We start from the raw sequence: 23,621 nt of genomic DNA, 5'->3' as shown, positions 1-23,621 counted from the left end.
AAGTAAACTTGTTGAACATTTTCGAACAACTGAAGCAAATTTGCAAACTTGATGTCTATTCATGAGTAGTGCATCGGTCTGGACTCCTGATCCCACCCTTGCAGAGCAGCCACATCTATCCACTAAAGAACAGTGTTAAAGAAAACATCAGTCAAAGGTGAAAACTGAAAGTAACAACACTTGTCTTATGTCCCCTCACTCAGTTTGCTCCTCATCCTCAGACTTCTTCAATTGTCATGTGATTTTTCCGTCACTCAGTGTGTTGAACAGTTTCAGTTCTTAACCTTCCCTGTTCCTCAACTGGTGATCTGATGTGAGCAGCAGCAGTTTGTCAGCGTGAGAAAGCTACTTGATAGTCAATACATGAGTCAGAGTCAGAGTGACATTTCAAAAGTGAGGCCGCTCTTGTGAAAGTGTTGGTGGTGCAACTGTGGTGGAGTCAGACGCAGAAGAGCGACGGTTGCTGAGCGTCTTGTGCTTGCACTCGATCACAGTAAGTATTTCAAGTTTAAATCCGCTTGTTTTGGACAGCCAGTCTTGAGGGTGGCTTCTCTCCTGGTCCTCTCAGTGTGAAAGTCAGGAGACTCCTCCTGATGTGCTCGACTTGACATGCCATTCTTGGTGCAAGTTGAAAGAGCGCGGCGGCTGCTTTTGCTTCAGATAGAAGCCCGTCCTCTCCTGCCTGCTCACGGCTCCTCTGTGCCCTCGATTTCGTCTGAGGCTTTGACAGAACATGTGACTCTGAATTCATGGTTGCTCTTTCATTCCCCCTACTTCCTTCTCTCTGACTTCTTCTGCCTGACTTCACTGAACTGGCCTGAACACAGCGTTTGCACTAGCGACCGTCCTCCTGTGGTGACCTTTCATTGTTCCGGAGGTACGACACAGTTATTCTGACAAACACAGAGAAAACATTGTGTCCTTCTGGAATGGATTATTAAAAATCATAATCCCAAGCATCCCGCGAGCTGTGATCCTGCCGACTCTGGCTCTTCACCTCTCTTTCTGGACTGCCCTCCTCCCTCTCTTCCTCCCTCCCTCCACTCCTCTTGCTCTTGCCGGGTGCCAGAGCTGCAGCGTGAGCGAGCACCACTCTCTCTGCTGGCCTTCCCCACAGTGCTGCTGCTGCTGCTATGGCCGACTCGCCCCTCAACAACTCCTGGCCCTCCTTCTCCAAGTTCTGGATGAAGAGATGGTCTTTCAAGAGAGGTACATGTTGACAATTGTAGAAATGCTTGTGCTGCTGAATCACTTGGGTTTTTGCTGTCTGTAATAGTTTGGACCTGGATGTGGTTTGTGGTGATGGTGCAAGAGTTTCATGTTACCTGTTGTTTGTACGATTCAAATGAGACTTTGAAAGATGAGAGATGTTTTGGCCTCTAACGGTGAAGCTGGTGACAGGAATGATCTGTTCTGCTGCTCCTCGGGATGTGATGCACTGTCCGCTGTGTGGGATGCTTCATTTGTCTCAGTGGCTCTTTGAAACGGCACTGATCAAAGAAGGTCCGTGAGGTGGCCGTTGTTTTGATGTCACTGACCTCAGGGTCCTTCCGAAGCTTTGTTTGCTTCCTAGCTGCACACATCTGGATTCAAAAATGATTAACCGAAAATATTCACGACCATTTCGGTAATGTCCACAGGTGTGATGGCCACATGTTTTTTTTTACACTTAAATCAACCTGAAATACACTTTTGAGTTCAGTTCATGATATTTCTACCTTCGTGGCACAGTGCGACTTTAGACTTACTTGATGGTTCCTGCCATATTTTAGGACACAGTATAGTGTTGAATCAGCAACAACCTTCACAGACTCATTCATGGGCCTCTGATTCAGACATGCTGTTATTGTTGTGTACCAGGACCCTGACAGTGTTGTGGTCATGCTATAGTGTGAGTGGTGTATCTTCTATTTTTTTTTTATCCAGTCAAGTTGAACTGCTTAGAGGTGCGTTATATTTGTTGTACATCAAATATAGTTATTTATATTTATAAATAAAAAACGTAAAAGCATTTGTATTGTATAATATAGTATAGTTCTGAATAGTTTAACATAGTATAGCGTTGTATAGTATAGTGTAGTAATGTATTGTGTTGTATTGTATTGTATTGTCTTTTGCAGTATAGTATAGTAGTATAGTATGGTCCGGTATAGTATATATAGTATCATATAGTATGGCGTGGTGTGATGTAGTGTAGTGTAGTACAGTACAGTACAGTACAGTACAGTACAGTACAGTACAGTACAGAACACAACAGTATAGTATAGTATAGTGTAGTAATGTATTGTATTGTGTTGTATAGTATAGTATAGTATAGTATAGTATGGTCCGGTGTAGTATATCGTATAGTATAGTATAGTATGGTGTGGTGTGGTGTGGTGTAGTATAGTATAGCACAGTACAGTATAGTATAGTACAGTATTGTACAGTATAATATAGTACAGTATAGTATAGTATAGTATAGTATAGTATAGTATAGTATAGTATAGTAAAGTACAGTACAGTACAGTACAGTACAGTATAGTATAGTATGGTATAGTTTAGTATAGTGCAGTACAGTACAGTACAGTATAGTACAGTATAGAACAGTATAGTATAGCGTTTGTGTTTCTGTGAGCCAAAGTGGAAGGAATAGAGCCCTTCTGCTCCACTCTCAGTCTGCTGTAGCATCACACTCGAGCCAAAACATCAAAACCCCTCCATTTCAAAACAGCGTGCAGCACCGAGTTCCTTCCCACCACATGGGTCAAATGTCGAGGGAGTTCTTTGATGCAGTTCCTCACCTCACGTCATGTGACGCTCAGGTTCCTCTTGTGATTGTCACTTGAATTAACATGTGTCTTCATGTCCTGTCGCATGCTTTTCATCCCCTGAGGTTTCACAGCTGAAATGCACAGACACTGAACCTGCTGCTGCTGCTGTGAATTCAGTGACAGAGATAAGAAAACGCCACGCCAGTATTTTTATTTTTTTTCTTTCTGATGTAAATGTTTCAGTTAGTAAATCAGTGTTCCATCTCACTTCCCCCTCAACCATAAAAGCTATGTGTTATGTATTATATATCTCCTGCCGGGCGCTGCCACAGGTGGCCCCGGAGCCAGACCTTGACCACACCTAAGTGTTCCGTCTCACTGAAAAGGAACCTCAATAAAAGCTTGGATGACCTCCTCCTGTGTAGCCAAGTAATGACCAGCAAATCCTCTTGAGGTGGAGCATCTTCAGTCAGGTTGTGTGGCGGCGACTCTGCTGTCGCAGCCGCAGATATCTGAGGACAGCCGACCATAAAAGGCGACAACAGCACCCAGAGACATTGTCAAGTCGAGTTTACACGAAACACAAGTGGGATTTCAACACAAACAAATTCCCCCTCCTGCAGGGAAGCTGCCATCCGTCTCAGGCCGTGATTTAGTGAAATAGAAAGTGGAGCTACACTCTGTCTGCCGCTGTGTTTATATGAGAACATCCCTGGCTGTCGTGTTTGGACCCAGAGGAGGCGTGCTGCAGGACGCCGACACACGAGGCAGAAAGACTTCAGCTGCTGCCCTGCTACTATACTGACCACACGGGCCAAACCGAGAGGACCTACCGGACATCACGAGACTAGTCAGGAAGAAAGACTGGTTCAATGAACAAGACACACAAGGCCTATTGGGGAAGTCCGGGCTAAACACCAATAATGCAGCAAATGTTTGTTTCAGCTGACACCTGGTTGGTTGAAGGATTAGAACCCTGCACCCACTGCTGGCCTTTCGTGGATCAGTTTGACACCCCTTCATTGCAAATTGAAACTGACAATACTTCTTTTGGTTTGGTTATTGGACAAACCTGGGACAGTTCTCTGTGGAACCATTGGAGTCACATTTGGGTGGTACATTTTCTATATCACAAATGCCTTGAATGGCACTGAGACAATGTATACTGTACCTCTTATTTCCCCCACCACATTATTTCCCTACATGTATTTTTATGTATATGATTCGTGTTAAAAATATTCCTTGTGCGATGAGCTCACATGGACAGCAAATGGTAGTAGAACATTGATAACGCACAGATGACATGAAGAAAAGGCCTGCAACAGCTATGGATGAAATGTTGTAGAGAAGGTTCAAAATGTTGGTAAATCCACGTTTTCACTACAGTAAAATGGAAGTTCCATTTACTTTTTTTTTTTTTACTATTTCGGTAGATGTTGTGTTTTTTGAATGTATTTTGTTCGCGCACTCGCAAGTAATAGAAATCGGAAGTGAGCTCATCCACAAGTCCAAATGAACCTCGAAGAACACCACCAACATGGAATCACATTTAATTTACCATCAATTCAAGCTAAAACTATTCAGCAACTCATCCAATCATTTTGCAGTTATTCTGTTTACAAACAAATGAACAACCAGGAACCAGAACATCAGTATTTTGAAACCCACATCTCAATTTTCATTCCTGCACTTTCATGGTGAAACTCACCTTCCTTATCTCATGGGCTGTCGTTCTTGAGTTGATGCAGGATTTTTAGCTCCTGTCCAGCTCAGTCTGAACATCTTTAGGTGACACTGTTGGTGTGTGTATTATAAATGTCACAGTATTAATATTTGTGTAGTCTACAAACTGAGTCTTTACGGACAAATCTTTCTGATTCATTGCACCTTAAACTGACACACAAAGGTGGACAGGCCTGTTTATGCTTTATCTTGGCTGTAGCCTTCTTTTATCGTAATAGTAATTCAAAGTCAGCTGCTGGCAGAGCTTCCATACACATCGGACCCTTCAGCGTGGAACAGAAACAGATCTGCATGAGTCTGTGTGGAGCCAGCAGGGCTCAGCACTGAGGTTCGCTGCAGGTGGCCTTATGAAATAAGACTTATGTAAGTGCCTAGGGTGTCTCTCGCTGTGCAGTCATCGAAAGAAAACTCCACATTGACCAGAACTCATCTGTCTGTGGAACCATATTTGCATCCTGTTATTTTGAAAAACATGATCATGCCACTGACGACAGTTGCCGACTTGCACACCAGTCGCCGCGGCAACGATGGCCCTCTGAATCCAAGAATAAATATATGCAACAGCGATGAAAGAAGTCTTCAAATGGCTTTTTTTTAGCAAATATTGTTTTTTTGACAGTTACACAAGTGGGTGTTTTCAATATAACTATGTCAATAACGCTTTTAAGACCTCCACCATGTCTTAGCACAGCTTCTTTGTCCAGTCTACTTCTCAGTGAAACCTCATCTTCAACCTGTATTTCTTTCTTCTCAGCCTCAGAGTGCAAACCCTATCGTCAGTCCTGTGGACAACAAATTGTCCAGTCCAACGTTGGACCTCCTTCCACAACAGTGACAGGGTCCTCATCCTCTCTGTCGCCCGAGTCCATCCCAGAAGATGTCTTTTTTCCCGCTGAGGTCAAAGAACAGGTAGAACATGTTTTGCACCAGAGTCTCTTCATGTTGTTGAATCCTATCCAGTGTCCTCTAATGCCATGTTATGAAAGTGTCTTCAAAGTTCTTTCATTTCAACTAGACCTGGTCTTACAAGTCTGCAATAAAACTTGCTTCTTGGTCTGTGGAATGTCACTCGTGAGCCACCTCTACTGGCTTCTCTGGATCAGGATGTGTGTGGCAGAGGTTTTGTTTTTACATTTTGTGCTTGTTTGTCATGTGGAATTTAAATGTTGTTCAGGTCATTGCTAAGAACAAACAAGGAGGAAATGAAAAAAAAGAATGGTCTATCGTTTTTTTCCGCTTTTTCTGTATTAATTTAATGATTTAGAGTTTCAGTTCCGGTCATTGTTCGGGTTCAAAGTGTGAATTCTGCATTTGTAATATTGCCTCACCGTCTGTCCCGGCAGGATGCGTGTTCAGAGGTCAGCGACTACGACTGTCCCTTGGTGGAGGTGAGCAGCAGTGTGGAGGACGTGCAGGTTCTCTGCTCCTCCCTCAGAGACTCCCAGTTCCTCAAAGACCTGGAGGGACACTTTCCCGCCTCTCAGTCAGCTGAAACCATCACCAAGCAAAACAGTACCATCATCACGCTGCCACTGACCACGCCCCCTCACTTTACCCAGACTCCACCAGCCCAGCCACCCTCCCACCTGGAACCCAGAGAAAAAGCGGTGGACAGCTTGGTGGTCACTCAGCTTCATCCTACAGTCTTGCCCAGCTATATTCTTGACAGCCATGAACCCTCCGGTCCAGGAGTGGGGCTTAGTTTGACTATAAATCTCAAAGGACTTTTGGGCTCAGTTGTAGCAGCTCAAGAAATAAACGGATCAGGAGGGGAAAAGGGGCAAACAGCGATGGAGGACGATGGAGAACCAGAGCTGGACAGCTTCCCTATTTTTGTCAGGTCCATGTCGACTTCTCGGAGACACAGCTGGGGGGTCCCGGTGTCCCCGATTATGCCAGGGAGGAGGTGAGATGTTTGTGTTATACATTTGGGTGCTCTATTACCGCTGAGCTATTAAAGCTTTTGCCTCCTTCAGTGCCTGTTTATGCCTAGTACCACTTCAGCAAGTGTTTCTCAGACTTGTGACCGTCACAGTGAACAACTATTCAAGCAGTTGTTATAGATATTTATTGCATCTGATTTCTTTTCCTGATCTGTAATTATTTTTCTGTTAACTGACAAGATTATCTTAAATGTTTCTTTTTTATGCGTGACAATAGATACATTACTTAGATTTAAAAGATGAACTAATCATATGTGAGACTGTATCTTGTTATAATATACGCGTCACCCATCCATCTTTATCTGGGCAGCAGCCGGAGCAAAGGGGGCAAACGTCCTGATGCCCTGAAACTTACAGCATCCCTTCTGGAGGAATACTGAAGTGTTCCCACTGAGAGATGTATCTCTCTTTTCAGAATCAGAATCAGAATCAGATTTATTGCCACGGTCAGTGGGAATCCCACCACCTAGGAAAGTGCTTTGGAAAATGTGCAGTCAAAAACACAAAAATAAAATAAAATAAAATAAAATAAAATAAAATAAAATAAAATAAAATAAAATATTGTTCTCGAATTGATCAGTTGTGTCAACAGATGAATGAAGGAAGGAGTGAAGCGGTAAATCTAGGGCTTCGGCTTTTGCTGCCATCATTGTGACAGACTCATAAGATGCTGCAACCGTCCTGAACGTTGCAGGAGTAGAGCAGTAACACAACACAGTTGTTTTGCATTGAAAAGTCAAACTGAGTGGTACAGAACCAAGTTCACAAACAACCAGTAAAGACACTTTTCCTTTGAGCATTGTTATTTCTCGAGGAGCTCATGTGGTTCATGAAATGAACTAAAGAATCCTATTGTATTACTTATTGTTAAGCTCCAGTGAAGGCTTCCAGTCTGAGCTAATGAAATTGTTGCCATGCCGATAGGCTGAGTTTGGACACCACAGCAATAGACAGTGATGGTGAGCGAGAGGAGAAAGAGGAAAGGCTGAACAGTCTCTTCCAGTCCAGCCACACGCTGACCTGCAGCAGCACGGTGACTCCAGGGAGGGAGAGAGAAGGGCCTGAAGGACGGGCCTCATGTCCCAGAGGCGCCGTCAGCACTGTGGTAAATAAACTGTGAATAACACAACTTTACAGTTGAACCCGACTGAATGATGCAGACCAATTCTGTTGTGATTCCAGGCTGCTGGTTCTCCAGGCAAGCATCTGTACTCACGCTCCGAGATCCTCGCCACAGACCCGAGCTCACGTGCCGCGCACGTCTCTCGTGTGCTTCAGACGTCCAAACAAGCAGCAAGAGCAGCAGGAGGTGGGAGTGTGGCGTGAATGTTGCTTTAAAGCTGACAGCCAGCAGGCTGTTCTAAAGAGGGCGCTTCATCACGTTTCTCCTCGCTGCAGCAGACGAGTTTGACCCGGAAGAAAACCTGCATTCCAGCGACGGGCAGAGCCACATGTGAGTCGCCGCTGTCATCAGTTGCAGAATCTACACTTCCCTTATCTTTTCTTGGAATTAACCTCAAGGGTGCTTCCATCATCCTGGAAGTTATGGCCACGCGTTGTTAAAATGACGGCTCCAGGCTCCTGTGTCGTCCAGCACACGCAGTTCCTGAGCTGTTAATGGTTCAAGTCTGGTCCAGCTCAGAACACGAGGGCTTCCCCCATTCCCTGCTGACATTTCTGCTCCATGTCATACGTCTGACACTGTCTCCTCCCACAGTCCCGCTCTCCTCCAGCTCCTTAGAAGGCCCCTCTGTGTGTGTGTGTGCGTGCGTGTACAGTATTCTTCTTTGAATCAGTTTGACACTCAGCTCCCTGCCGTCTCGCCTCTCCCCACCTTTGCTCAGCCTTTGTGTCTTGTCTGTCACAGGCTGATGGTACAGAAAGTTCTCCAGGAGCTAAGGCTGTACCACGGGTAAGTCAGCAGGAGCCCTGAACGCCACTGCTTCCCAAACACTGCAGTGTTTAGGAAGCATCAACATTGCCAGCACGTGTTGGCAAGACTGGAGCTGGAAATCACGCCTTCTTGGTGCATGCAAGTGCAGCCTCTGGTCACATGCTTGCCTGGCATTTCAGCACCAGTCTTTTAGATAAGATCTGGCAAGGGAACACCCATGTGCACCAATAGCTGAATACAACCTCTCTCTACACTTCTGCATATATGTTCTGTGGATGAATCACCCTCACTGAATCAAAGAACAAGTGACAATTTGTTACATCTTTTTATTTAAAGAAGTGACATTGTTGTCATTTACAGAGCAAAGCAGAGGAACAACAGATCAAGTGACAAGGATTTGGGAAATGTCACATGGTACGAGTTCCTCTCTCATGAGTAAGTTCAAAACCTTTTGTTTCCTCATTCAATCGTGTTACTAAACCTGCCATTTATATACCGTACACTGTATGTACACTGTCTATCACACTCAAAGCATGAACCTCTTTGCCTCAGGAATTAGCTAAGAATTCACGTTCAGCTAGGAAGGTGATTATTTTATGTTTCCATTATTAAATGACACTATACTTTAGTGCTTTAGACACAACTTTTAATTCCCATGAAACGTTCATATACACAAAAGGATGAATCAGTGTGAATGAATCCGGCCTGGAAAATATGTCCTTGCTGTCACTTGTTGATGACGTCATCCCTGCATGGTTCATGGTCAGCAATACAGCACGGTCGGTTCTGGTTTCTGGACTGAAATGAATGGAACGATCCCAAAAGTAGAACAATACAGTCCAGTTCTCCTATCACCATGGAGAAAGAAGAACCACAGAAACTGAGGTTCGACAACACTGGGTTCAGTGTACGTCTTTTCTAGCTGTAAATTTACTTATGGAACACAATGATGAAGGATAGAAGTCTTGAAAATGTACTGTTGTTGGGATATTTCTGTTTATCTAATGTTGGAAATCCGTACCACCGACCTTGTGTCTTAAACATAAAGGCATCCTGTTTCATTTTGTTTATCATCAAACTCAAGGCCCGTGGCCTAAATCTGCCTGCAGCTTTTGTTTCAAAATTCAATTCCAATTTGAAATGCACCAAAACCTCAACTAAAAATGTCAATGAAGAATACAATGCCAATGCTTTGTTTTTGTACAGTATACTAATAACAGGAGATTAGAAATGTTGATGGCTAATCTGGAAACAGAGGGGAATTTGAAGAAAAGTGTGTGTCGTTTGTGAGCCCCTAGTGCTATGAGTCATAGGTGAACCACCGACATGTCACAGTATACGTTAAGATTAGCCTCCGATAATTATTCTCTTTCAACTTTTATTTCCTGTTAAAGAGGGGACTTTTCTGTGTGTGGACTGTGAATAGCACTTTGACCCTTTGCACTCTGACACCTGTTTTCAGAGCATGCAACGGCATTAGGGCCCATTTCAGATGTTAAAGCACTGTGTGACCAATATTTCTTCAGATCCACGTATCACAGTGCAGGTTGCTCTTGACAATGTGCAATAGTAATCTGCGGGTCCTTTTTAAGGAACGAGGAAGAGGACGATCGAGCTGAGAAGGTGGAGAAAGGCACCAAGGTGAAGAGAACTCTCAGTTCGCTGAGGAACAGGGTGACGGGATCCTTCAACAAAGATAAGGTGAACTCTTGACTCTTGACATATTCCCCAGGTTGCTATAGAAAAACTTTATTATACGCAAGAAAACCTCAATTGTTGTTGTGCATTGAGGTTAGCCTGAGTACTGGGATTGCTGTCAAGTGCGTCCATTATGATTGTTTTATCCTGCCATATACAGTGTCAGATTCGAACCCTCGAGCCTTGACACGCTTCTGTTGTCCCAAGTAGCAGGGATAGGCTCCACCCCCCCCACTCACCCCAGTAAGGGGAACAAACTGAGAACATTAGTAATGATTACAGAAAAACATTTGTATGTTTGTTGACACTGCGAAAGCTCAGGTGTAAACAGGCAGCCGGGCTAATCTCCTTACACTAACCCTGTTACATAGCCGGCACAGCTGCTGGTGTCATAAGACGCCGTAGTAAATACGTTAAATGTGAGCCTTCCTGTATGTTTTCTCTCTGCAGGGTAAGAACAGAGACAAGGAGCAGCAAAGGGAGAGAGAGAGGGAAGCCAAAGAGAAGGGAAGCAGACGTAGTAACGGTCATGAGTTGGTGCCTGGCTCGTTCTCCAGCTGCGCTACCTGCTCCCTGTGTTGCAAGACGCTGCAGCAAAAGCATGGCCTGCAGTGCATGAGTGAGTGGCCACACTGGCGTCTAACACGTGGTTGTTGAGCTGTGACACACAGACGTTTTTCACTCGCACGTGTAGCCTGAACTGTGCATGTTTGATCACACTCTGCAGCTTCTCTTTTTGCCACCACGGTCCTTGAAGTGTTTGGATGCAAATTCAGCTTGTTTTTTTATCTGAAGTGTTAATTCACCGACGTCACCGCTCTGGGTCGTATTATTGCTCAACTTAAATAGCTTGTTTAGACGGGTTTCGCCATCCGTCAGCAGCCTCTTCTGACAGCTGTTTGTGAACTCACTGCACGCCTTCACTTTGTAGGGTTACGCTCACAATAATTCCTGTGTCTCTCCAGTGCCAGAGAACGTATTTAATGCTTTGTCGAGAGGTGAGAGCCGACTCTTGTGTCGGCCCCGTGTGAGGAATGCAACAGCAGCCTGCGGCTTCTCTTTTTATACACTAATAGCTTTCATCGTTATTACAACACTGGTGTGTTTTGTAATATGCTCAGGAGGCTTACGCCATCTTTTTCTAGTCGATGAACACTGAACCCTACCATGGATGTGTTTTAAAACACCTGAAGATGATGTATTTAGGGAACATTTTGGAACTGCGAGGCGACGTGAGAAGACTGCTGCACATCATTATTGATATTTGTACAACAAATATTTGATCCAATAGCCAACACAGCTCACCTCTGCATACATGCACTGTGAAAGGTTTTTTTTTATTATTTCTTTGCTTTTTGTACATGGGGGTTAATAACTATTTCTATTAAAATAAGTAACAGGGGTCCAAAGCATCCTTTCTAGTGAATAGGGGAAACAGTGACGATGAAAGTCCTGATTTACCCAAAGACCAGTCAAGGATACACAACCTTCTTTTTTTATTAAAATGTACATTATTCCTCGCTGGAATTATAAAATACAATCTGTATGCGAACAATGATCACAGACCTGCAGATGCAAGCGTGTGAAGGATCAGCTCAGTTGATGTGTTGGTGAAAGGAACACATTTTGTGGTCATGTTTCACAAATAACATGGAGAACTGAGTAACGGTTGGTTCCACAACAAAAAAAAAAAGCAATGCAAAAAATTAAACTTGAAGGACTGTACGACGTAGAGGGACAAAGAAATAAAATCACGCAGTTGAATGACACAAAGTACACCAACAGTACCGACGAGTCAAGGAACAGCATCTGAAAACCTGACACACACAGCGCAATCTATAAGAAATGAAACAGAAACACACGGCTGTCAACACTGGCTGGAGAACAAGCAATTAAACACGTAACAACAAAAAAACAAAAAACAAGTAACCGTAGTATAAAAATAGAACAGATAACGTGGTGGTCAGAACTCTCGCATAGTAATGAAAATACAGAATCGGCGCAAGCAAATGTGTGGTGAAGTCACGCACAGCTGCACAAAGCAAGGAAGAGAAAACGCATGGGGCCCGTGCGGCGTGGCAGAGCTAACACACTGTTATGACCAACAAAAGGCTAGAGCACTAGCAACACAGGTCGCAAGAGAAAGAGGAGCAAATACTGGAGGGCTCTTATCCAGGTGAAGCCAGATTAGTTCCAGTGTGTGCCATTAGCTGTGAAGCTCGCACAGAGAGTAGGGGGGACAATGAAAACAAAAGCGGAACCAAGCTTGATAATGAAGGACTGGAGAAGAGATGCAGCTTCAATATCATCAAGTTTCAGTACTATTGCAAATGAAACTATAGCAGAGAACGTTCACCGGAGGTTGTTGCTGTTTAAAAACAAGGTGATGATGCATTTGAGCTCTAGGAAGGTGAAGAGGAGAGTGCAGGCAGGGAGGATGGGAAGTTTTTACTGCACAGTAGGGAGACATGCCATGGGGTATGTATGAACCAGACAGAAGGAGCGAAGGAGGATAACCACTGAGCAACATGGGTGTGATAAAGGAGGACAGGAAAATGACGTGTGACTCGGGAGGATGATCAAGATAAGTTGTCGAAGGTGCCCTGGTGTCGAAGGAGGAAAGAACAGAGGGAAGTTATGAGTGGGCTTTGCTGTCATCATCTGAGTCTCAATTGAAAATGTTGAAGACCATTTACATTTCATTTCGTATCAGTGCTGTACTTTCTATAAAGTACCGTAAACTGGAAATTCATTTAAAAAAATGTATTTTAAAGTAAGAATTGAAAATGTTGAAGGCTATTTACAGGTATAGTAACAAACAGTATTGTACTTTTTTATAAAATACTGTAAACTGGAGATTTATTTTAAAAATCGTATTTTGAAGTAATGATTTTGGGCAGAGTGCTAGGGAACCAGACGGTGGTCAGAAAACAAGTGAGTGTCCCTTTAACAGCGAGCGGAGCTCAGTGGGGCTTCAGCCTGTGGAATGCGTCGTTTGTATGCCAGACACTGTTCCCAGGGCAAAGAAGGACACAAAACTGAGTAAAAAAATAATGAAGGAAACCTGTTGCTAGTGAGTCCAAGTGTGGTCGGGATCCAGCCTACTCCCCGGCTGTGCAACTTTCCCCCTGGATGCGAAGAGTCGGCGTTAGTCGGACGGTAAGAAGCGGCTCCTGTAGCGGGATCAGGTGGATCACTGCCGTTGTTCCTCTCAATGGACAACCTTGTCTCCTGCTAACAGCTAGCTGCTAGTCGCAATTAATCAATCGTTTACCGGCGCATCTTTGCGCGATATTTACCAATATAAAGTTCTCACTTCAGGTCTTTTGTAGAAAGCGGCCCACATCTGATTTCAAGTTCAGTTTGGACGTTACAACTAACAAACATCCAGGCTCAAAGCTAACGTGCTAACTCACGTACGCTTGTCCGAAAACTTTACCAGGGTTGCCTCGCGACGCTTTCGTTATGTTAAAGTAAAACGGCAGACTATGAAATGAGCATTGATATTGCAGCTTTGTTATGATATGTATTGATATGAACATTGATAGTGCAGCCTTGTTTATGTGCTGTGTGCTGTTCTGACGCTTTGTTACTTGAGGCTCAACAGGTGAATGCTAGCACTGTTAGCACCAACTTGTTATCTAATCCATATAATATATCACGCCTAAGCTCTGACAAGTGTTCATTTATTATTTAGAATTACGCTGAACATGTAAATATTTGTTTACAGTTGGGCTCCCAGTGCATGAACACCCCCTTGCGTGGCCGTAATAACCTGCCTGCTGGTGTAGGGACTAAGAGCTAAAACATCCCCGATTTGTTAAATGTTGTCAAATTCTTGTCATTCCTCGGCCAAGCAGGTGATGTCTGGACGCTGCCAGTGTTTCACAGAAGTGATCCCAGCTTGTCCCTTAACGGGGCTCTTACTGGGTCACATGGTTCTAATTGTACTTGGCAGGTCTGCTAGAGCAGAACAGCCCAGTCCACTGACTCCGGGTCGAACCTTCCGCGCCCAGCGCAGCACACCACTTGTGCATGCATCACTGACTTGCCTTCCAGCATGTCAGACTTGCTGTGATGCTTTTACAAAGTTCGAGTGACTCTGACTCTGACTCGGATTCCATGTGTAGTTTCCACGATAGACTCACGATACTAGTTCTACTATTATTCTAACATTTCTCTCTCATTTTGGTAGAGTTATGAGTTGCTCAGTTATGAGTCATTAACTGAACGTCATTTGATTCCTGGTCAGTGGTCAGTCGACTGAAATCCACACAGACGTTTAGGTGATCAGCTGAAGATGACCATTTCAGATTCTTGGAGGAAACTGACTCGTGCTAAGGAAGTGCGCAATAGAGGAAGTAAAGGTGGATTAAATATAGAAATCAACAAGCTAAAAGACACTGAGATCAATATTTGTGTCAGTCACTTCAGATTGTTGTACTTGTCCTCACTAACTAAGTGGAACAAGTGGCTGAAAGGTGTCATATTTAAAATGTGCTAAGAGTTTTGTATATTTCGTTCTTTCTTCTTCTTCCATTTCAAGCAACATCTGCCACTAGAGGTGTGTCAATGTGTCCCCTGGGCCATAGAGCAGTTGAATGTTTGACTTGGTGACGTCAGCGGATTATTGCGGTTATTGTGTAATTAGCCAGTAAACGGACATGTGGTGGGCGTGGTGTCATTGTGCTGTGGTGCAGTTGATCACCTGCTCACGCAGAACATATGACAGTGTGCAAAACACCAGACGACTGACATGACTACGTGTCATTTGTCATGGTTTTGGCAACATCACTGTGACAAGTGCAGGTGCACGGATCACAACACACATCACAACTGATAAGCGCTGATATCTACAAACCAAAAACACTGTGTTCTTGCTGACAACTCCAGTCACTGCTTCCTGATGGTTCCTCTGTAAAAGTGTAATATTGTTGCTGTTCTCCCTGATAAAGCCAAGATGACTGTTACGGCCTCCCTTGTCAGTGTTTTGAGTCACACATAAGTGTTGCAAGACTTCTCTGTCTCAAGACTTCTCGCTTTCAAGACCACATTTTCAAGGTCTTGTCTCAGTTTCGGCTGTGATGGACTTTTTGGATGGATTTTTTTTTTTGTCAAGATCACAGCTGCTGTTTTTTTTTTTTTAAATATCCGTTAAATTGCCGACCAGTTTAAGCCTTTTGTTTTTGCAAAACTACCATCTGGATGCTGCATCGTGGCCATTAATGAAATGATCATAAACAGAGACGAGGGGAAAAAGAGAGCTCAGCAGCATCTCTTACAGGTACAAGTGTATTGTTTCGAGTGTTATGCTGCAGCACACTGGACGAGCTACTGCGCCATTTATTGTTGGAAGTCCATAGCTGAGTGGAAACTGGCAGTGTGGGTCATGTTTATTCTGTGTCCTCAGGAATGTTGTTTTTGTTGCAGACTTGTCTGGTGTAAGTGAAGTTGTCACCACTTCTCTCACAAAAATGTACCATTTGTACCAGGAGACAATTAAGAAACCTTTTTTTGGTATTGTCCTTGTCCAATTTTTGGAGTTAATTTGAACAAAAATAGTTTGTGCAAGCAAGTGTTTCACATACCCTTTTGACTTATTCGAACTTGTTTATTTAAGTACATATTTGAAGTTTTCATTTGCCTTGGACGGTAACTTAATGGCCAAAATCATTGTTTATTCAAGTGTTGTTTATAAATCTTGACTCTCATAACAAGCTGAGTGAAACTAAATGTGTGTTACCAAACTATGCTGACACATGTTTCTGTCCAAAGGGAAGGACAGTGGTGGTCTAATTTAGCACCACAAATCCTGTTATCGCTGGTTGTTTTGTTGTGTGTCATCCATCTGTCACTTCGGACTTTGATATTTTTAAATGCTCAAAGCCGTACATGCTCTGTAGGGGGCAGGAAACCTTAATTCAGCAAGTCTATTACAAATACAGAGCTGCTTGGGGCACTACATTATTTAACGTGGAAAGACAAGGTAGGGATGTTCCTTGCTGTATTGGCGTTCGACTGCACTGCAAACATTCTTTTTTAATGCTGAAATGTTTTGCATTCGGAAGTCTATCAGGAAACAATGATATTGTGGAACAAAATTGAAGTGCGTGTTTCCTGCCCACTTCAACAGGAAGTGGAAAGAATCCGATTTTTGCATATTGATCCCCTGATTTGTTTGACCATCTGAGGCAGAGGTGCACATTTCCTCTCACGTAACCAGGCAGCAAGATCAAATCATCTCTCGCAGAAATGAGGGGACGATGGAGAGGGATTATCTTGAATGGTGTGTTTTTCCATAACAAATTGGAGTCCTTTATAATCAGCACAGATAGTATCAGTTGTTCCATTTAAACAACATGGAAGTGATGTGGACAAAAAGCAGATTATGTGATTTGATATTCTTTATTGGGAAGAGAGGCTTCAATATTAATCCACCCTGGTGAACAGTTTCAACAACCGTTTGGCTGACGTCTCGCTTTGTTTTACCTGAATTATTAGCTTTAAAGTGAAGCACACTTTTGTCTTGTGTTCCTCCAGTCTTGCATCTATAAACAGATTACTCTGTATTCAGCAGCACTAATGTGCTGATGTCCTGTTGTTTTTCAGACTGTGCTGTGAATGTTCACAAGAGCTGCAAATCTCTGCTGGGGGAGTGTACGAGCACCAAGAACAAGGTAACCAAAGTGTGTGTGTGTGCGTGTGTTTTTTTGTGTGTGTTTTAAGACAAGCTCAACTGAACACAACAGTGAAATTCTTTTTGTTATTAAACAGAAATATATATATATATATTTTCTCCTCAGAAAGATTCTCAACCAAGATTAGGCCCATCTGGTTCTCCAAACCTTGGTGAGTTAAAACACATTTGTTCCACTGGATGTTCCAGTGTGGTGGTCATGTTGACACCACCGCCACGTGCAGTAGTTCTGACCTCAGTTGAAGCTGTTGTTGTTGTTCTCCTCCTGTGATCAATCAGTACCTTCTAAAGGGAGGAAATGGTGAATGAGGAAACCAGTCAATGATTGTTTGATGCTGACATCCTTTTTACTGGCTGCCCTTCAGATCAGATCTGAGCCCATCTCCTCTGTCTGTTATCCCTCTTCTCATCGTCCCTTGAGTTAAAAAAGCTGGTGTTGAATCGAACATTTCTTTATATCACTGTTGTTATAGGAAGATATTGTAAAGGAGCACCTCTCCGATATGTTTTGGTTTTCCTCATGTTTGTCTTGTTACATAATAAATTCCTTCTTTTTTTTCTTTTTTAAGTTGATACATTGTGATTACAGGCCTATGTTTCTGTAGCGTCAACAGTCCTCTGTCAAAGAAGATTTCACTTTGAGTCAAACACTATCATACCCATCACTCCTCTCCCTTTACTATGCATTTGTCATTGGTTCTTCCCCTGGGACCATTTACACTGCTCATTCTTGTCCTGTATATCTTCTCTAGCGCTCAAGGACCGAGGCAGAGAGCGCGAGCAGTCAGGCACAACCTCATCACAGAATCTGAATGGCTACCAAGTTTTTCTCAGTGCCCCAGGCATGACCATTAGTCAGCGGGGACAGAGCACTCAGCCAACTGCAGCCTTGACCGCCACAGCGTCCCCTTCCTCCAGCACCGGCCACAGTCTCCCGCACCGTTGCAGCTCAGGGTCAGTGCTGAAACAGTTCATTGTTGCTCACGATCAGAAAATCGTCTTTTAACTTTGAACAAGTGCCAAATTTCACACTTCCTTTGTTAAGAGAAGCAAACTACGTGGTGTCCATGTACAAGTGTAGTCTGTATGACATTTAACAAATTTAAAGATGAATCACCAAAAAAGAAAATGGAATTCAATTCCAATTTCATTTATAAAGTAAAAAGAACTGCTTTATTGGTTATTTTTTGAATGTGTGAAGTTTAATTTTGTCATCTTGTGAATAATTTTGGGTGCTCCCATATGAGCATTATGTCATTGTACATCACAATGGAGAAATGATCAACGACAAAATAGTTAAGAGTATTTACCTGAGACATTTGTGAGAGCTATTTTTAAATTTGCATGTTACGCACAAGTTAAGTTTGTGTGTTTTAGTTGCCGGGGAGAAATTCGGCATTTGGCACTGGTGCAACACTAAGCCTGCTTTCCCAGTAACCGTAGACTGGTTTTCATCCCTCAGATCTCTCCACGGAGAGATGGACGAGACTGATCTCCTTCGCTCCAAACGCTGCAATGAAGACACCATTTCACTTGCACCCTCCACCACTGAGTCCATCACAGTGGAAGGTAATTATCAGTTGCTGATATTGTTTACACTCAGGGATTGGTGCTTCTTTTCTGTCAAATTGTGCATGTGATGTTTTATTTTTAAGGAGTTATTTCCAGGGAAGAGGGTGTAGTCCTGTGCTGCTTGGAGTCAGATGACCTCATACTGTCTGAGTAACTGAACTGTGTGGGAGAGCCGTGTATAAGTGTCTGATCGCAGACTTTCAGGAAATGTCAGTTATTCTAGCTACTGTTGTGTGCTCAGGTTTATGTCCCTGTTTAGTCACTGCAGTTAGTTATATGTAAGACTATAGATGTTGAAGGATGAACCTAAGTGCTTAAAAACAAATGTATAGACAGCCAATCGTGTATGTCACATACATGCGTCTGTTGCCTGTGATCTTAATATTTATTATAAAAACACATACCATACGATTTGTGGAACTAGAATTCCTAGATTAAAAAAAATGTTTCAAGAAATAAGAGAGAGAAATCTTGAACTCTGTCAACTTCAAATTGGTTTTAAGGACTTCTCAGTTAGACAGTAAATCTAGTTTGATGTTGAAGTGTACAGATGTGCAGACATTTTAGATGCATTTTATCTCCATTTAATCTCCATGGTTCTCAGTAGAAAAAAACAACTATAAAATCCAGAGAAAAGAGTTTCAAACGATAACAACAAAGGACTGTAATTTTTTTGTTTGTCTTTTCATCCACAGATACTCACATTGCAGGTGTTCGACTTGATTTGGAATCCGATGCCCAGGACCTAGAGGCTGAATCTTGGAGTCTGGCAGTGGACCAGCAGTATGTTAAGACACACTCGAAAGAAGCAGTGAAGAGGCAGGATGTTATATACGGTAAGTGGGATTACGATGACTTTGAAACTCCAAGAGTGAAAAAATGATGGTGCTTTTTAAAAGGGAACAAGTTGCAGATCAAATCATACCTGTTAGATAAGAGACAAATGAAAAAAAAACCTTTGTCTGCAGAGCTGATGCAGACGGAGATGCACCATGTACGGACACTGAAGACAATGCTGCACGTTTACATCCGGGAGCTGAAAGAGAACCTCCAGATGGACTCAGTCAGACTGGACTGTCTGTTTCCTCGCTTGGAAAACCTCTTAGAGCTGCACACACATTTCCTGTCCCGTCTCAAAGAGCGCCGACGGGAATGCCTTGTTTCAGCCACCGACAAGAATTATGTGATCAAAAGAGTCGCAGATGTCATTATCACACAGGTGAGTTGACTGGGGCTGTAAAGGCTTGAGCCTTGCTGCTCTGTTGGTAACAGTATTTTGTGTTCTCTAGTTCTCAGGGGAAGTCGGTGAGATGATGAAGGAAAACTATGGAGAGTTTTGCAGTCGTCACTCTGAGGCTGTCAGCTACTACAAAGACCAGATGCAAAATAACAAAAGATTTCATAATGTCATCAGGGTACAAAAAAGTTTATGTACTTGGAATTCTTTTATTATTTGCAACCAGTGTTAAGATCTCAACTGTGTTACAGAGACTCAACAACCTCTCCATTGTTCGGCGGTTAGGAGTCACTGAGTGTATCCTTCTGGTGACGCAGCGCATCACCAAGTACCCGGTGCTAGTGGAGCGCATTCTGCACAACACTGAAGGCAAACCCCTTGCATCACATATTATTGAAGGAAAAGTCTTCAGTGTGATTTTGAGAGACTTTTGGTTGTTCTCCCACAGCTGGCACTGAGGAACACGAGGAGTTGACTAGAGCTCTGGGTCTGATCAAAGACACCATTATGCAGGTGGACGCGCTGGTCCATCTGCACGAGAAGAGCTGCCGACTACGAGACATACACAACAAGATGGAGCCCAAGGCGTTAGGAAAAATGAAGGATGGACGAGTGTTTCGCAGGGAGGACATGGTGCAGGGCAGACGGCAGTTCCTGCATGAAGGCACCGTCACCTGGAAAGCTGCTTCGGGGAGGCTCAAAGGTGACATGATCAGTTATTGTACCATACTTGGGTATATGTTACATGCGAAATAATCACGTTTTCACTTTGTCATTCCAGATATTCTTGCAGTGCTTCTCTCAGACGTGTTGCTCCTACTACAAGAAAAAGATCAGCGATATGTGTTTGCCACAGTGGTGAGAAATTTATTTGTTGAGTCATCTGTTTGTGCTGTTACATTAATCCCTTATGATGATCCTATCACTGCAGACAGGATTTGAAATGCACATTTCAAATTCATGTACCAAAGGTTTGGCGATCTGAGGCTTTACTCTCATGTAACTGTGATTACAGCAGCCTCAAGCTTTTCTGCTGTAAGACCTTCCAAATACAGTGCAGGTTCACCAGGGTAGCCCTGAGTTATACAGGCTTCCCCATGCGTAAAGAGAAGAAAGTGATTATAGAAACAATTTCTTAATGTGGAGGGTGTATGGGATGTGTCCGTGTGGCGACAACAAACATTTAAAGAAAATGAAAATTTACTGAGAGATAACAAGGGAAACAGAGTGGTGTCAGAGGATCAGTTGCCCTGTGTTTAATACATAGGAAAATGACTTGGGGAAAACAATTTTATTTTAATGAGAAGGTTAGATGTAGAGTGTTATGTCAAATTTTCAAAAGCGAGTCTCATTCGAAGCATATATAAAGCAACATTAGTTTAATCTCAACTGTTTCAAGTCCAAAAATACCTGTTCACGGCACCAAAAAAAATGAAGAATTAAAGACTCAATCGGCTTATTAACTTTATAAAGTTGTTTTTCTCCATTTATACCGGTATTCCTCTCAGAAAGTTGAATAACTACCAGCTCAGTTTTAACAATTCAACAAACATACAAATAAACTGAACACAGGCGATGCATCATATGGTAAAAGAGTTTACACTTACCCATCATCCCCTTCTCCTGCAGGACAACAAGCCCTCGGTGATCTCCCTTCAGAAACTGATTGTCAGGGAAGTGGCTCATGAGGAGAAAGGCATGTTCCTCATCTGTGCCTCCTCCAGTGAGCCAGAGATGTACAAGATTCATACAACCTCAAAGGAAGAGAGAAACACTTGGATGACGCACATAAGACAAGCAGTTGAGAGGTACCTTCATTTTTCCAGTGCCTACATGTTTGAAGAGGTTTGCATGTCCTGGCTTGGTAATGCCGGAAAAGTCTTGTAAATTAAATGATAGCCTTCTGTTTGTTTCAGTTGTCCACATACTGAAGAGAGACTGTTCAGTGAAGAGGAAGAAGCGAGGGTATCCCGATTGAAAGAATTTCAAGGTGCTGACAGCAACATTCAAGTATTTCAAGTTTGGCCACTAGGTGGTATCGACGTTTACTGCATAATGATTGTAATGTTTTACTAGGGCTGTTTTATTATGAAAGGCTTCTTGCCTTTATTTATATATATAGCTATGATGAAAAGCTGAAGGAATATAGCACCAATATCCAGTCATTTTAATCTCCTCATGTTTGTTTTCTCGTCTCAGAACGGCTCTGTCAGAAAGACGCTGTGATCACCCAGGCTCTGGCAGAGAAGCTCCAGCTGTTCGCAGACATGGCTGGCGAATGTGTTTCAGGTCTGGAGGATATAACCTCTAAATCAAGACTGTTGTTGCGTGGAGATGCCTCGGATCTCCAGCAGGGGGAGACCTTACTCAAGGGAGCCATCACTGAAGGTATCAAAAAAATGAATAAAAAAATCTTATCCAGAAGTATCTACGCTCCTGTGTTCCTACATGATTAAAAAAAAACTTTCATATTTCAGCCCATTTTATGTCTCTCTTCTCATCTATCTCAATGTATCATCTTTGTTTATTTAGTGGAGAACCTGCAAAACCTGCTGCAGTCTGGTGCCAGAGAGGAGTCTCCGGTTTCCATGTTGGAAGAGGGGAATGGGTCCAGTGCAGTGCCCCGAAGAGCGGACACTTTTGGTGATTTCGACAATATCACCACCATCCTTGAAAAGAGTGAGCCCTCTTCATGTACCTTCTCTGGCTGACACACACATTTTGATTCATTGGCTGAGTTTAATCAAAACTTGAATGAAGTGAATTCATAAATAAATATTGGGCACTTCTAAAATATGTTTCTTTTTTGTTCATGATATGTGACTGCTTGTTTTGTGTCTTGTCTAAACCCCTTTTTTACTGCATGTGTGTTTGGCTTGGATCAGACTGCAGTGGGAAGAACAATGTTCCGGGTGAGCCTCTGAACAGAGACGGATGCCAGCGAACCAATTCTGACCCTCATCTGAAAGAACTCCCCGGCAGCAACATGCTGGAACAGATGGTAAGAGCCACTGTTGCTCACAGTTTACACGTTCACATCCGTCATATGCTCTGAAACTTGTGTTGACTCAATTCAGAAGTCATAACATGCAGCAAAGTTGCTGTGGTAATGTTCAGTGTTTCCCCTGATATTTTTGTTTGTATCCACCGAAAATAATAAAAAAAGCCAAATTGATGGAGTTCCTATATGATCAATTGTAATTCATGCTTTATTACAGAAATATAGATTTACTATAACTTTGTTGATGTTATTTCCAGTTTCTTGGTCTAAGATCAGATGAACTGCAAACTTTCCCAAAATATGCGCAAAATATGCAAAACTGATGAAAGCAAGACTATGTGTAAAAACCACTAACTTAGTCCATATCAGCCATGCAACTTGTGTGCGCTTAGCTGGATTCGAGAATGGCTCCTGGCGGAGAAAGTCCTTGCAGAATAACACCAGCTCTCTCTAACTAGGAACCCGACCTTTTCTATAGATAGCCAGGTTCAAGACAGGATGGCAGTTCTTCTCTCAGGAAGTTCTCACTCACTGCATTCAGACTGCAAATACTGACCATGTTGGGTCTGGTAATGGTTAATGGTTATAAAGGCTTCATTTCCTCATAAAATATGGAATGAATTCAGAGTACAAGGGATGGCTGGTGCCCCCAGGTGAAGGAAGTAGCTTGCTAGCTAGAGACCTTTGATCACCCCATGATATGCCTGCATCTAAATTAATCCTAAACTGCCATATCTGTTTTGTTTTTTTTCACTTCTCGTTGTTTATGAATGTAAAACAGTCCAGTCTGTGGGTTTAATTTACACATAAATGACAGTGATAGATCACATCCTCATTTCACTTGGTGTTAGCAAGTATGAATGCTGTGACTGGTTATCTTTAATGACCAGCTGCCACTTACTGTATAAATCTCCAACTTCATTCTGATAGATTTTCCTCTTGACTTTGATTTTGTTCCCAGGTGGATGAAAGCTGCGCCTCTCCTGACAGATGGAACCGCATCTGGTCCAACTTGTTCCCTGAAGCTGAGGTGAGCCAGCCTTTTATGCTGTGGTGCCTTGTACCACACAACCACTCGGCTTT

At 43.0% G+C, this 23,621-nt stretch overlaps 1 protein-coding gene across 2 annotated transcripts in view; it reads left to right on the top strand.

Annotated features, from left to right (window-relative positions):
- Positions 1-1,091: 1,091 nt before the first annotated feature.
- arhgef18b (rho/rac guanine nucleotide exchange factor (GEF) 18b) overlaps positions 1,092-23,621 on the top strand; it is a 32,821-nt gene continuing 10,291 nt past the window's right edge. The window contains exons 1-26 of one of the 2 annotated variants that reach the window (XM_053878382.1): positions 1,092-1,209; positions 5,251-5,405; positions 5,840-6,402; positions 7,364-7,544; positions 7,622-7,748; positions 7,838-7,892; positions 8,307-8,351; positions 8,694-8,768; positions 9,926-10,034; positions 10,482-10,650; positions 16,641-16,708; positions 16,835-16,880; positions 17,481-17,682; positions 18,191-18,297; positions 18,996-19,136; positions 19,269-19,519; positions 19,590-19,715; positions 19,789-19,906; positions 19,986-20,240; positions 20,319-20,395; positions 21,167-21,345; positions 21,454-21,527; positions 21,737-21,925; positions 22,070-22,216; positions 22,423-22,538; positions 23,500-23,568. In XM_053878382.1, coding sequence (XP_053734357.1) covers positions 1,134-1,209; positions 5,251-5,405; positions 5,840-6,402; positions 7,364-7,544; positions 7,622-7,748; positions 7,838-7,892; positions 8,307-8,351; positions 8,694-8,768; positions 9,926-10,034; positions 10,482-10,650; positions 16,641-16,708; positions 16,835-16,880; positions 17,481-17,682; positions 18,191-18,297; positions 18,996-19,136; positions 19,269-19,519; positions 19,590-19,715; positions 19,789-19,906; positions 19,986-20,240; positions 20,319-20,395; positions 21,167-21,345; positions 21,454-21,527; positions 21,737-21,925; positions 22,070-22,216; positions 22,423-22,538; positions 23,500-23,568 — 3,720 coding nt within the window. In that variant the 5' untranslated portion in view covers positions 1,092-1,133. The remainder of the gene's footprint in view (positions 1,210-5,250; positions 5,406-5,839; positions 6,403-7,363; positions 7,545-7,621; positions 7,749-7,837; positions 7,893-8,306; positions 8,352-8,693; positions 8,769-9,925; positions 10,035-10,481; positions 10,651-16,640; positions 16,709-16,834; positions 16,881-17,480; positions 17,683-18,190; positions 18,298-18,995; positions 19,137-19,268; positions 19,520-19,589; positions 19,716-19,788; positions 19,907-19,985; positions 20,241-20,318; positions 20,396-21,166; positions 21,346-21,453; positions 21,528-21,736; positions 21,926-22,069; positions 22,217-22,422; positions 22,539-23,499; positions 23,569-23,621) is intronic. The other variant, XM_053878393.1, reaches the window with a different exon arrangement.

This window comes from Synchiropus splendidus, chromosome 1, assembly GCF_027744825.2.
Source record: "Synchiropus splendidus isolate RoL2022-P1 chromosome 1, RoL_Sspl_1.0, whole genome shotgun sequence".
In the NCBI taxonomy this organism is placed as follows: domain Eukaryota; kingdom Metazoa; phylum Chordata; class Actinopteri; order Syngnathiformes; family Callionymidae; genus Synchiropus; species Synchiropus splendidus.
Note: the sequence above shows the minus strand (reverse complement) of the source record. Positions and strands in the feature narration are given on the sequence as shown.